We start from the raw sequence: 15,221 nt of genomic DNA, 5'->3' as shown, positions 1-15,221 counted from the left end.
GTCTGGCAGGTGTATCCTGTATCAAACTGTCAGACTGTGTCAGAAAATCAACCTTGATCAGTTTAAACAAAGGTTTCATCTGATATCCACCCACTCAGGAAGTTGGTGGGAGAGAGAGAAGGGACTTTTGTGACTTACAGGTACATCGAGTTTCCCCAGATAAACCTTGTTTCAGTGACACCACAGGACTTTGACACTTGTGTCAAGTGTATTTTGTTTTAATTTCATACTAATTGCTTGTAGTTTAACAAGTTTAATCTTCTCTGTGCAGTGTCTTTTGATGTTAGAGCTGCCAGCAAATACCAGTGATTTAGTGATTACTTTGTTATAAACTGAAATTTCTTCTGGCTTTAAAACAAAAAATTCCCACACATTCATTGTAAAACAACAGTTTCCTCCTTACTTTTGCCATTTTCGTTCACTACCAAGCTACAAAGTTTGGACATGATCTTTCATTTTTCCACTCCTTCTGCTGCACTGACTTTCTGGGAAACTTCTTTTTGAACCCTGTAACTTATGCAACTTTGCCCCTTTACACAAAACCGCTGGGACAAATGTTACGTCTAAACAACATTATAAAACCAGGCAGCCAATATATCCTCAGTGATTGGTGACACAATGATATCAAGATCATCCTGTCCTCCATCTTTAGTGATTTATCTTTATCTTCTGGTCTGGATTAACAAACTTTATTACAGCAACAACTAAAAAGCACAGATTATTTTAAATATGACAAACACGCTTCCAAAGAACACAAAATCCCCTGTTTGCTGTCAACTTCCATCCAAACCACATATTTTTTAATTTGTCAGCAAACCATCACATCTGTTTTGTATTTATGTTGTACTGTCATGAACTTAATTAACTTGGCTGTCAACATGTGGTAAAATTACTAACATTGTAATGGAAGACCTCGTTAAGAAAAACACAGAGTCACTCTCTGAGCTGTGGATGACTCGTTCCCAGATGGTCTGCATATATACACACACAGTCTATACAGTGAGGCTGACTTTGTTTGTGCTTCCATGTTTGGCTCAGCTTCATACTGTCAGTCTCTCTGAGAGCATTTTATATAATCTTCTCTTCAGCACAGACTCTGAATTCATCCACTCCATTTACCAATTTAATGTGAGTAATTATAATTTTAAAAATAACAAAGAGAGAGAAAATGCCATTTTAACTTCAATTCAGATAGTGTGACAGGATGAGGTAATGAAATAAGCATGTAAACAGTAAAGATCCCATATGTCTTAAAATACTAAATGTCCATACCACATGAAAACATCACATAATGTTGCATATTTAAGCTCTTATTTAGTTTGTTAATGAGAGAGGTCATAGCTCTTGTACAAGTATTTGGTAAATAAATTATCTACAAATACTGTATGTGTCAGGGTTTCTTTTTGTATGAGTTTTTTTTTAAAGAACATCAATCCTTGCTAAAGGCGTTATATCATCTTGATCAACGACAGGAGGAATGGTAAGAATTTCAGTTTCATGTCTGAAGAGTTAAAGTATATTTAACATGTATATATAATATCAGAAACGTCTTCCTTTCTAAATTCAGATGAAAAGTATAGAGCCATGCAACATCTCACCCACACAACCAGGAAATGTACTTTATTTATATTAGTCATCTTTTAAGAAAGAGCATCTGCACTTGAATGTCATGATCAGAAAAAACGTATGATGAAAGAAATTACTGCTCGTTCTGGGAATTTTACTTTATTATATCTTTGAGAGGACTTATTCTATTTAAGAGAGCTTGTGGGGAGACAGCAGCAGTGCGGTGCTTTGGTGACTGAAATCAGACACACAGACGATGGTAGGAAAAATGAATGCACATACAGACTGAACAAGCATCCAGATATTTCACACGTCAAAAACAGTCTTAATCAATCCTTCTGAAGTTGGATTTTCTGTGAAACAGCTTTCAACATCTTTCATTACAGCATGGCGTCTCATACTATAGGAGGTTCTTCCTTTCCTATTGACTGAACTCATATTCAAGGATACAGCATTTTGGTTGTGCTTCATTACTCCCTCTTCTTTATACAAAATCTAATCACAAGAATTATAAGAAAACAAATTGTTTATATAAGCATGTTTGTCCAGTGTGTGATATTTGTGGCTCCAGTTTTCATCTGTTAATACTACACTCACTACTACATTAGACAAGCTGTTCCCTACCTTTATAGCTTGCCACCCATTAAAACAAGTCAGTGTCTTTTTGTAAAGTATGGCCTTATGTAGACATGAGCTGTGAGCGGTTTGACCTAAAACTATTGTTTCCTTCACATATTGTTCCCTTTAAAGGATATTTAGAGGACCAAAGATGTAAAAGTACCCAGACTTAAAAATATGACTTAATTAGATTTATCTTTGGACCCTGACCACTGCAAAATAACAATATGAATAAGAACATGTATTATTCCTAACTGGGAAACTATTTCTTGATTTTGTATGGGGCGGCTCAGGTGGAACGTGTAAATTGCACCATGTTGTTAAAAAGTGCAGTATAAAAAAAAAAGTGAAAGCAGCATAAGAGGTAGAACCTTTATTTTGAAATCGAGAATACCTGAACCTGATTGGTGCATTTCTATGTGACGTATCCATAGGAAATGGCCACGCAAGCGAGCGGAATGACAACATTGCATCCGAAGTCTCTCTACTCGTCCAAATATCGTTTAATATAAGCTTTTTAAATCCGCTTTAAACATGTCGGATCTTTGTAAGTATCCTTGACATGCAGAAGTTACAGAAAAAATAAAACATTTGTCTCGCAGTGCTGTGAAAACATGTTTCTGGTAGCTGTGAAAGCTAACCAGCAGCAGCAGCAGCAGCTAGCTAAGTTAGCAAATGGCTGTTCGGTTTTGATGTCTGTCACTGTGGAAAGTAAGTGAACCGCCGTCACTTTATACACACTAGCTTCTTAAAAGTGTTGTGACTGTGATATCTTAATACAAAGTCTAACTTCTGCACTTCGTACTTGTCTCGCGTTATTTAATGGCTATGATTTGACGCTAGAGCAGGAATTCAGAGCCAAATAACGGCCTGGTTGCTCGTAGATTAATCCTCTGAGGAGCCTAACTTGAATTTTTGTATTTTTCAGATGACAAGAAGACGAGCAAAACAGTAATGACGCCGCTAATGAAACACCTGGCTAACAGCATGTGACACACGAGCTCTCTGCTCACCAAAAAGTTGGTATTAAAAGATGCCCCGACTGGAAGAGTTGGCCAACGTTGCCCTCAGGGTGCCGAGCATACTGGTGCTGGACCTGCTCTACAAATGTGACATTGAAGGTTTAACGGAGCACCTCAAGGCCAAAAATGAAGACATGCTCTTCAAATACAAATATGTCATCTGGAACATGTACTACCTTGGTAAGTGTGCGTGTGAAAGTAATGAGCTCAGGGGGAAATAGCTTTTAAACAGGCAGCTGACAGTGTTTTGACATGAAGTTCATTCACTTCTGTTTTCTGTCAGAGTGCAGCTGTTTCATGTTGGTGTTGGACTTGGTCACATCCGCTGTGTGTCGAAAGGCTGATATTTCTGTTTCTGTTGTACATTATATATACATAATGAGAACCATTACAAATGTCTTACACTCCTGTGACAGTCTAAATGGTGTTTCAGAACGGTTTTCATGTCTTACCTCATTTGTATGGGCTCATGAAAGAATAAGCCAAGACTTGGCAATATATTGAATAAAAACTGAGTTTATCATTGATAATTATGTGGAATTTCTGGTGCCCAGCTTTGTTGTGGTATTTGGTAACTGGACATTTTGTTGGTATTTATGACTAACATAGGTTTTGTCAGTCAACTGAGTTAAATTAAACAGAAAATACAGTAAAATTTAGTTTTATACTGCCCTTTATGTCATGACCCTTTATGTCATATTACGTTATTCAGTAGAACTAAAAATATTTTTTTTCAGAAGATGGTGAAATACTGAAAATACTATTTTTGAAAAGGAGATTTTTGCATTGTGGGTATCTGAATGATTCCTGGTCATTAGCAAGAGAAAGTATGGATTGGCAGCATGTATATTGTGTTTCTATTCAGTTTCTTTGCAAAACAGACTTACTTTCTGTTCTATGGTTTAGGACCATGTACACTATATGGACTACTGCAATGTTAATGAGCAACAATTTTGATAATAGATTAATAGCTTGTCAAATGTGAGGATTTTCTGCTTTTCCCTGTCTTATTTAACAGTAACCTGAATCTTTTGGGGGTTTGGACGGTTAGTTGAGGAAAGCATCTTATTTGAACATGTCACCTTGAGGGGTGGAAAATTAATCTGGCTATTGTTTTATTGACAAAGCGATTAATCAAAAAAAAACAAACAAGAGTGGACAACAGGTTACATGTAAATCTGCTTTGTGTTAGGGTTGGATGATATGGCCAGAAATGTTATCACGATAAAAAGTTTCATATTTTTAGATATAGATAATTATCACAATAAGTAACAAATCGTTATTTCTTTCAAGGTCAAAGGCGGATTTTTGCTCCTGAGTGAAAGTTGAAGAAACCTGATGGTTAAATGTGGTTTAAACTCTTATTTATGGTCAGCTCTTGAGGCCAAACATTGGATGACTTCACAAATCTGAGGTGGAACATTCCAAACACTTTCGATAAAATCTTTGTCAACAAATATGCTGGAGTAAAATTAAGTAAAAGCTTTTTTCGGTCCTTTTTCCTCAACAAAATAAAACAATTAAGTCCTAATTTGCATATGAATCAAGTGAATAAAATCCAATATTTATTGAAAATTTGTTACATTGTTGTTGGAAAAAAAGATATTGCAATAATTATTGTTATTGCTTTATTGTCCAGCCCGACTTTGTGTGCCTTTCCTATATACGATCTTCACTCTTGGCTTCATCAAACACAAAAACATAACATTCCCCTTCTCCTTCCAGGTCATCTGATAAACGTGGTGGTGTTGGTTCTGCCATTGAGACACATTGTGACGCTCTACCTCCATATCCTCGCTGCCCTGCTTCTATACATGGGGCATCAGATTTCCAAGTGAGATGTCTTGCTACTACTAGACTTCCTAGATTTATTGTACCGGGATCAGTTTTCTCTCCTGACAAAGCTTGGCTGCACGGTGCCCCTCCCTGTGTTTCCAGTGTCCGTCAGCCTGATATTTAATTTTAGGAGAGTACTGTATCATGTTACGTGTGAACAACCAGTGTTTTTCTTTTAAAGGCTTGAGGTTACTATAGAAAGACCAAATCTGACTTATTTGGATTGAAATAAATGAATACACAAAATGGATCAAAATAAGAAATAAACTAATGCATGAACTGATAATTCACACAAAAACTGATAAATAATGTGTCAATTATATATTTTACTGTCACCTTATTATTTAAATTTACTAGGATAAAGTTTGTGCATCTACTCATTTATTGGGCAATTTATTTAATAGGTTATGTAAGCATTTTGTTTACTGTTTAATTTCATTAAACATCTTTTATAATTTATCCTGATTCATCCGAATAAGGATAGGTACTAACTCCAAAACAAGATAAGATAACAACTTGGATAATTGTGTGTTGCTGTGTGTTCTTTTAATGGCATATGTCTGCTAAAAACAATTAATATACACTGTACATATAAGTATTATTTAACTGTCCATTTTACAGGGATTATGTTCGTGAGGAGCTGCAGTACGGTTATGAAGGAGCAGTGTACCTTGATTCTCTGGCCTTCAACAGATTTGTCTCTGCAATGACTAGTGAGTCCTGAAACCAAACTTACATGTAAAAACACAGCATTTTGGCACATTTAGGTTCTTAGTCATAGACTATTTTTGTTTGACATTAAAACAAACTTTTGGTCTGCTTTAGCTTGAGAAAATCATCCCATTTCCCGCTGTCTGATAGTAATACATATTCTGTAATAGTCTGTCCTACAATATTCTAAATGTATTGTGAATAATTTTATACAAATTTCCCCAAAACATTTTTGGTGGCTCTGCAAACTTTAGCTTCTCCAGAATTTTGAAATCATGATCTGTGGTTTGAATAATGTTTGGCTGAACAGCAGGATGACTGTCCCGCCCGTGGGTGAGTGAGGTTAATAATGCAAAACAAGTTGGCCAACTTCTTGTATCATTTGGGCAGTTTCCATCAACAAATAGCTCTATTCCAATAAATGGACTCAGCCTTTCCTCTGAGTAGTATAACTGAAACTGACTGGGTATTTAGTTCAGCAGGCTCAGCTTGACACACAATGACTAATGCTGATAACGGATGACCTTTATATCCAATTGTTATTTCATTTTATTACAACTAAACAGTTGTAATAATGACAGTGTTTTCCTACTCCAGAAAAGATTCTGCCATAACTCTGTGATAAACGACTTATATCTGTTCATATGAAACTTTTATCGTTAAATGCAACATTATCTAAAAGATTTTATGACTTCTATCAAAACGTTTTCATTATTGTAACCATGACTTTGATTTTGCCTAATTATAAAAATAAAACAAGGGTCACAACTGGTTATTTGGATTCTTGCTCGTGGGTTTAAGTCTCTGATTAGGCTGCCTTTTGTCAGTCTAATCTGGAAACTGAATGCTTGAGATAGTTTATTAATCATTATACAGCACAAGGTTGTTTAACGGAAAGAAAGTTTGTACTCCCGTCCTGCTACACACAAAGAACTTAACAGATGATTAAATGTATGTTCAAATATGGAAACATGTAAATAAAATAAAACAATATATACAGTTATTTATATAGGCTACATGTATTCATAGGCTACACATAGAACATATTGGTCTTCAGCTCTCATAAATACAATGAGGATTGTGATCTCAGTATGTAGTAACTGAGTAGCCTAAGCTTTAATCTTTCATAATGTTATTTTCTGTTCAGGTCAGATTATTCTCAGCACACTGTGTGCCTTCCTGATGAAGACCAAAAAGGTGTGGTTGTTCTCTGCTCACATGCTCCCTCTGCTGGCCAGACTCTGCGCTGCTCCTCATGCCACGCTGTTGACTGTCAACACTTTCTCCATGGGACTGACAGGAGCAGGAATCACCGTGTTCCTCCTCTCACATCTCTTTCTGCCATATCGCCTCGCAAAGGCTGCCTATTCAGAGCTGCTTCAGCTGGAGGTACTCATACTGAAATCCTTTTTTTCTTACATTTAAACATGTTCACAATGCATCCTGTTTGTCTGAAGAGGTTATGATGTCCTAAAAATGAAGATTGCATGATTTAGATTTTATACAAGCAGTATTTTTTCTTGTATTTAAGAGTTTCAGAGTTGAATAAAACTACCTCAGTCGACAAAGTGAAGGTATTTTGACTGATTTTGTGTTGTGTTACTCTTTAGGTTTGTTCATACATTTTTACATTTTAACAGTACCCTTTACTTCTATAGAAATCTTAGTCTTCTTCTTACTACAGTTTTAGAAAAATATGCAGGTGCGTTCAATAATAAATGAATCAAAACTCAATTCATCTTTGATTTTGTGACTTTTCAATTGTAATTAAAGTTAGTTTTCAATGATTTTATGCTAATGTATCACTCTATTCACTACTAATGAATTTTTGTCACTATTTGACAAGAAATCTTATTATATTACATTATATTTGTAATGGAACGTGACCCATAATTTCAAAATACGCTGTGTGCTCACACTTCCCTACTTCTTAGTTTTTGTTATTAGTAATCGTTTTTTTATGTGCACTGTGTCCTGTTATTTCTTTTCCCTTCACATCACTGGTTTCCTGTCCCTAAGGTGATCGAGCTGTACAGACTTCTGGCTGTGGGAGTCTCTCTGTGGAACCAGTTTGCCGTCCCAGTGCTCTTCAGTGTCTTTTGGTTAGTTCTGTTCGTCGTCCAGCTGTGCTCAGACACGATGTATGGCAACGCCTCAGCAGGCCATCAGGGAATCATGTTCTTCCTGCTCACAAGGTGTGATGTGACATGGATTATTATTTATCTGTGTATGTTTGTACCTGATGTTATAAACACATAGTATTATATTTATCATTTGGTGTTTTTTAATTAATATATTACAGTGTGTCTGAATGTTGTGCCACCCCATACTCTCTCCTGGGTTTGACCTTCGTGGTGTCCTATCTCGCTCTTGGACTGCTCAACTTGTGCAAGTTCTACCTTGGAGGTTATGTAGCTGTTCAGAATGAGAACGTCATGCACAGGTGAGTTCTTGTCACCAATCAACTCAATCCAGAGAAACATTATCTTCCCTTGTTTTTATGTACACCTGATTTAATGTAAATCCAATACTCTCTTTTTAAAGCTTTGTTTTTGGTCTCCACTATGTTCACTAGCTAGTTGCTAACTGTGTCTGTCTGCTGTTTAGTGCTGAGCAGGTAGTTTGTACAATGGGTTGGTTTTTAGAGCTTTTTCACTGTGAACAACTTCCTGCTGCCACTGAAAACAACACTATGAGAGTGAACCGGAACAGGACAGATAAAAAAAGAGCTGAAACTCCCTATAAAGCTCTGTAAAGCTGAGAGGAGCTGCAGATTCAGGTTATAATTCTCTATATGTTCATAACTATAACGCTTTCATAGATTCAAACAGTGATATTATCATTTTAAACACTGTTATAATAAAATTTATATGATTACGTCGTCTTTCTGATGACGTTAGTTACCACTGTGGGGCGCCCAAGTCACACAGTGGAAGCATTGCAGGTGATTTCCAAGGACAAATTACTTGAAACTGGGATAGGTTACTTGGAAAGTTCCCTCCGTTTATGCACTTCACAAACACTCTTACTGGCAGCATTACTGTCATTGTAATCATTAGGAAGACAACTATATATTATTTTTCATCATTTATGATTATTTTATTGATTAGATTGATTAATGTTGTCAAAATAGTTGATGATTATCTGTCAATTTATTATTTATGATATCATAAGAGATTAGATCAAACTTAATTGAGTAGCAAATGTTTAAAAAAGTATGAGCACACGCTGGTTTGAAATATCATGGCTGTTAAAAAAAAAACCATGTGTATTAAACATAATTCTTAAGGGGCTATATTCTTCTATGCGTCCTCTTTTTTTTTTCCCAATGTAAAATACTATTTCCAAAATGCTGTGTTAGCTGGATCTTTTTTTGTTGCCTTTTTTTTTTTTTTGTTCATTTATTCAAATGAAGAGAGTTTTGTTTTTAGTGGTGTCTGATGTCAAAATGACTTCTGCTCAATTCTTTACCCCCCTGGTCCTCAGAGGTGTGACAGAGGGCGTCACGCTGCTCCTGCTGGCTCTTCAGACGGGACTGTTAGATATGCAGGCGCTGCAGCGCACCTTCCTCCTCAGCATCATCCTCTTCATCGTGGTGACTTCAACCCTGCAGTCCATGATTGAAATAACAGATCCAGTTATTTTGGCTCTGGGGGCATCACGCAACAGGTAAAAGCAACAACCGTGAATTTATTTTATTTTGGTGAGATGCAAGTGAAGCTTGGTGAGTTTAAAAAGTTAAATTCTTAAGTGCAAAAGCTTTTAAAGGTTCTCTGAGGATTTTGGATTGTTCCCTTCACTTCTGTTTCTTCTGCGTTTCTTAGGAGTCTGTGGAAACACTTTCGTGGCCTCAGCATGTGTCTGCTTCTGCTGGTTTTCCCTGTGTTTATGGCTTATAAAATCTCCCAGTTCTTCCACATGGACTTCTGGCTCCTCATACTGGTGTCTAGCTGCATGCTGACCTCCCTTCAGGTAGGAAGGGTGACTTACTTTATATGTCTATCTTGTGAAATGTTGGAGATAGGAAGCTTGATTACTCTTTGTAGCATGTGTTTGAAGAGTTCAAGTAATGAAACTGAACTCTGAATAAAATTACATTAAATTTAAACTTTTATGACTAAATTAAGTAAAATAACTAATAAACAGATTGAAAACATTATATTATTCACAGGATTAATGTTTTGAATTGATGACATTTTTATTAATTAATCAGCCTTAACTTTCATGTGCAACAATGTTTATAAGTAAAGGAGCACTTGATTATAAACTGAGTAATGGGTCCCATTTGAGAGACATATTTCATTACCTTCTCTTGACAATGTTCTTGCCGTCTGCTCAGCTTGAATGTGAGCAGTTCGATCGACACACTTAAAATACTTTTTTTAAAATTCCATTCAGTTAATAATGTAGTATTTAATCTCTTTTTATTTACACCCTGCATACCCTATACTCTTCATTTGGACACGTGCAGCTTGGTGAATAACCATGGTACTAACACTATTATGGTTATGCTCTATTTTTAATTTGTGATAGCTTCTGTGCGTAGAATATGAAAAATATTGGCTTTGGTTGTATCATAAAAAACTGGCAGACACAGTGAACCCCTCACAAACAAAAACAATATGCTATTAGAATATTATGAAAGATGTTATAATCGCTTAAAAAATCTAGATATAGAACCTGTAAAGTAAAAAATAAATCATTTAAACATTGCATGTCACATCATATCCTCTATAAGGTAGAGTGCTTGTAATATTCTAAATGAAGATGGGTACTGTGTGTCCAGGTTACAGGCACCATGCTGATCTACTCCCTCTTCATGGTGGAGCTGTTTCGCAGTTACCCGATTGAGAGCCTAGACGAAGTGATCTACTGGGTGAACGCTGTCAGCAGGGTGCTGGAGTTTGTGGTGGCGCTCTGCGTGGTGACGTATGGTACCTGGGAGTCACTGTTTGGGGAGTGGAGCTGGATGGGCGCCTCCGTCATCATCATCCACTCTTACTTCAACGTGTGGCTCAGAGCTCAGTCTGGCTGGAGGAGCTTCCTGCTCAGACAGGAAGCAGCTAAGAAGATCAACTCCCTTCCCAGAGCCACAGCTCAACAGCTGCAGCAATACAACGACGTCTGCTCCATCTGCTTCCAGGTTAGTCACACTGTCATGGACAGGTCATTGGAGTGCTTGTGGGGTATATGTAAGGCTGTGAGCAAACTGCACACATACTGTAAAATCCAAAGTCCCATCTTAACCCTAATTTGGACATGACAGCTGAAGGCTGTACACAAGTGGAGAGGTTTTGGGGTTCAGGATGTTAACTTATTGCTTATGGGCTTAGCTTCAGACCTGTTGTGGTGTCATAATTATATCATCCGTGTTTTCTTTTATTTGTCAGCTCAGTTAATACTTGAAAAACGTTTCTTCACAGTTTGAGTCATCTAATTGTTCTTACAACTTTTTCTTACTCCGTTACTTACAAAGTTATTGATTTTATCGAAATTAAACCTCTATGTGCTGACTTTGTCTTAGCAAACTTTAATATTTTTCATTGACGTTTTCATTGTCATTTACTCCTACAGCCCATATTGGAGCATTCTGTGTAATTTCTGTCTAGCTTTCTGCTGTTTTCCAAATGTGTGAAGGAGAAAGGCATGATTGACATGGCCACATGTCAGATGTTTTTTCACCTGTGATGTAAGACTTAGACTAGTGTGAGTTCGTTCCAAGAAGACAGTCACTGCTTCCTGTTTTTGTTGTTTGAGATTTGACTAAATGGGCCCACAGTTCACCTCCATATCATATACGTATACATATATCAGTATAATATTGATCAATATGAGATTAACTATCACTACTAATAAATGTTGTCAATATATGTTAATCCATATCCAAAAATATATCAATGACTGAAATATCATCACAATATCAACATTAGTTTATAGAGTTATACATGTTGTGATTTTTGACAGTATTGCCCAACTCTGCATGTAGATAGGAGACTGTAACATACGCTGCTCTGTATATACAATATATAATACTCAACATTGTCTGTACTTTTAAGGCATATTTTTCCGGTTTTTCCAGTTTAGCACCGCCTCTTTTTACGCTGTAAGGGCATGATTGTTTTTTATTAAAAACCGGTTCATATGTTTTTCCCGGTATTTGACAATGATGTGTAGTTTGTTGTCAAGGAAGCAGCAACAGAAAATCTTGATAATATTACAGAGAACAGTTGCAGCAATGATGTAAGTAGCCCTGCCATTTTCTGTTATGAGAGCTTTTAAAGTTCCTTGACCCTATTGGGGAAATTAACATGTTACAGCAGGATAGAGACACAGAGACAAGAAAACTCTTTCAGTGAAATAAAATAAAAATGTGAAAATAAAATCAGACATTAAGAAAAAAAGGTGACATTTAAAATATTACAATACATTTAAGTGAATTGTGAAAATATTTGTGCAAAAGAAGTCCAGTAGTACAACTCTAGCAGCCATGATGTGTGAATAGGTATGAGTACAATATACATAATATAATAAAGTTTGTTATATACCATATATGTGCAGTCTATATAATCTAAATAAATTATACAGTACTATGAAGTATACGATGAACACTGTAATGGAAATTGAAAATAATAAAATGATATGGGATTTAATATAAAAGCACAATAATAACAGTAGTAATATAGTATTGTTGTGTGGTGAAATACAGACACACACACACACACACACATTGTAATGTCTAACAGTATTAAAGATATGTTGCTACTTCTTATACTACTACATTAAGCCAAATATCGCTGTAGAGGTATTTTGTCAAGTCAAATATGTCTCTCCTCCACAGGAAATGAGCTCTGCGGTGATCACATACTGTGGACATTTCTTCCACGGCAATTGCCTCAGAAAGTGGCTCTATGTTCAGGAGACCTGCCCCATGTGCCACCAAACGGTCCGACCCACCCCGCCAGGTGAGAACCTGGCTTCAGGCGACGCTCCGGCAGCTCCAACTCAAAGAGACACGGGGACAGATCCGGCTGCACAAGACGGAGATCAGAACCAGGACAACGGCACGTCCCAGGAGACACAGAGCAATGCTGTAACTCCTGATCCCACCGAGCAGCAGGAGCAGACGGAAAGCTTTGAGGATGGACATTGTGGGACAGAAGTTAAAGAGCAACCAGCTGAACCTTACAGGGAAGCTGTCCAAGGTCTTCGTTTCAGCTCCAATGGAGACTTTGTTGGATTTGTCAGTCCAGTGTCAAGCTGCTCTTCGGGGGGCATTTCTAGTTCCCATGTGCTGCTGAGTAAAACTTTTCCTCCTCCTAACATGCACAGCCAAGGTGAGGAGAGTGACAAGGACTCCCCGCTGCCATTGACTCCTAATGCTATAAATGAGAACATGGTGGAATGCCAATCTGACTCTAAAGGAGCAGAAGTTGAAGTTACTTCCTGTCCTAGACCGCCACAAAACGGTGATGACAGCTGTGATGGGACATCTAAATCATGTAACAGCCTTGATTCACCAGGATCATTAAACAATGCTGATAAAATTCTTGTGGCATCTGCTACGAGCTTTGATGACAACCAAACTATGTCAAATCATGTAACTGAGAACTCTTAGACTGCATTGACGATCCTCAAAGTAAAAACAGTAACGGCAAATATTCAGACATGGACCTGGACAGACTCAGAGAGGCTGAAACTGTCCCACAGACCCCCTAGCTGCCCTCCTCAGATGCCACCTTCTCTGCCCTGCATCAGTGCCTTGAAGTGTGAAAAGGGGCGATTCTCAATAATAGGGAATGAAACACATTTGCCTTCTCTCTGTGAACCAATAGGGAGGAAATTGTTTGTTTTACCACACAGTGTACTGAATGTGCTTCAGTTGAGCAAATAACATGCATATAGATTGAATATAGAGACTAAATTGTGTTGGGTTAAAATATTACACTTATTGTACAACTGTAAAGAAGTTGTTTGAAGAAATCTAATTCATAGAAATGAAAAGCAAGTATCTTACATCAATATTTACCAAATTCTAGCAGGTTACAAGTAAAGATGTTAGAGAAATTAAATTGGATTTCATTTATTTTTATTTATATGTATTTTTTTCCGATGTCCTTTTAGTTCTCATCCATTGCATTTTTGTGAAAGCAATGTGGCAAAAGGAAAAGCTTCAGCAATCAGCCTTTGTTAATAATGAATCAGCCTTTTGTACTGCAAAGGTTCTCTGTCTCCCAGTATTAAATACTGCTGTGAACATTATTTCTATATTAATAAAATCATGACAGGTGCACAATTGTTTTGATAGTATCATATCATAGACTAGAAAAATGCCCCTCACAATTTCCTGGAGACAACGGTAACATGTTTTTAAAATGAATTAATTGCTTTTTCAGCACAAGGAAACCCAAAGATATTCAGTTTACAATGATACTAGACACAGAAATTGCAGAACATCTCCACGTTTTAGAAGCTAGAATCAGCAAATATTTGGCAATCGTGCTTGAGATATTAATTATTAATTCACTAATCGTTGCAGCTCTAACTAACTTGATGATGGCTCTGTTGCCTTTTGTTGTCCCTGTTAGTTAATTATTCGATTGGTCGTCATCTATTAAATTAATCGCCAACTTTTTTTTAAATCGATTCATCGTTTTGAGTAATTTTTTTAAGGGAAAAAAGTTACACTTTTCTCATTCTAGCTTTATAAATCTGAATATTTTCTGGTTTATTTATTTCTCTATGAAAATGAACCGAATATCTTTGGTTTATGGATAAAACAAGACATTTCAAGATTTCCTCTTGGGCTTTGGGAAACACTGATCAACATTTTCTGCCAATTTCTGATATTTTATAGACCAGACAAGTAATCAATTAATTCAGAAAATAATGCTTAAATGGGATGCAGACATCATTAAAGTTAATTAATTACATTTGTGCTTGTGCTGCTTTTACATGTTAAAGGTAATGCTGTGAAAAAAGGCCTATGTCCACTAACCAAATTGGGGGAGGGATAGAGGGGGCATGGTGTTTTTACCAACTGGTAAATCAGCCTTGTTGTGATTTAATGAAATGGTTTTAATGTCAAGTCAAGTCACGTCAGGTTTATTTAAAGTGTAAAATCATCAACGACATTGTCCCAGTACACTTTACAAAATAAAATACAGAGACATATACAAAACAACAAAGTAGGACTGGGCTATATGGCCAAAAATGCTATAAATGTGCATGTGTAATGTGTAATTCGATATCGATAATCATGGTAAATGTTTAAAGGCTGATTTTTGCTTGAAAGAAAAAGTTGAAGAAACCATTGTGGTTTTAAACTATTCCTTATGGTCAGTACATAACAAACACTTGATGCCAACAGTGGATCACTTAACAAATGTGAGATAATGAAATCTTTTTTCAACAAATATGCATGAGTAAAATTAAGTTTCAGTCCCTTTACCTCAACCATATAAATATCTT

General features: G+C 36.6%; 1 protein-coding gene across 2 annotated transcripts; it reads left to right on the top strand.

Moving 5' to 3' along the window:
* The first annotated feature begins 2,610 nt into the window (after positions 1–2,610).
* zmp:0000000662 (RING finger protein 145) lies at positions 2,611–14,683 on the top strand. Of its 2 annotated transcripts, none has more exons than XM_038728909.1 (11): positions 2,611–2,895; positions 3,113–3,386; positions 4,932–5,040; positions 5,664–5,755; positions 6,901–7,142; positions 7,773–7,948; positions 8,056–8,196; positions 9,240–9,422; positions 9,578–9,725; positions 10,540–10,896; positions 12,592–14,683. In XM_038728909.1, exons 2-11 carry the CDS (start codon positions 3,218–3,220, stop codon positions 13,366–13,368), a joined length of 2,394 nt encoding a protein of 797 aa, XP_038584837.1. In that variant the 5' UTR covers positions 2,611–2,895; positions 3,113–3,217; the 3' UTR covers positions 13,369–14,683. The 2 variants fall into 2 exon arrangements, with proteins under 2 accessions (XP_038584837.1, XP_038584838.1); XM_038728910.1 differs by having other exon boundaries at positions 2,621–2,731.
* The last annotated feature ends 538 nt before the right edge of the window (positions 14,684–15,221 follow it).

Source organism: Micropterus salmoides, unplaced genomic scaffold (assembly GCF_014851395.1).
Source record: "Micropterus salmoides isolate LMB-PRFRI ecotype aquatic unplaced genomic scaffold, ASM1485139v1 Ms_hic_scaffold_19, whole genome shotgun sequence".
Lineage (NCBI taxonomy): Eukaryota > Metazoa > Chordata > Actinopteri > Centrarchiformes > Centrarchidae > Micropterus > Micropterus salmoides.
Note: the sequence above shows the minus strand (reverse complement) of the source record. Positions and strands in the feature narration are given on the sequence as shown.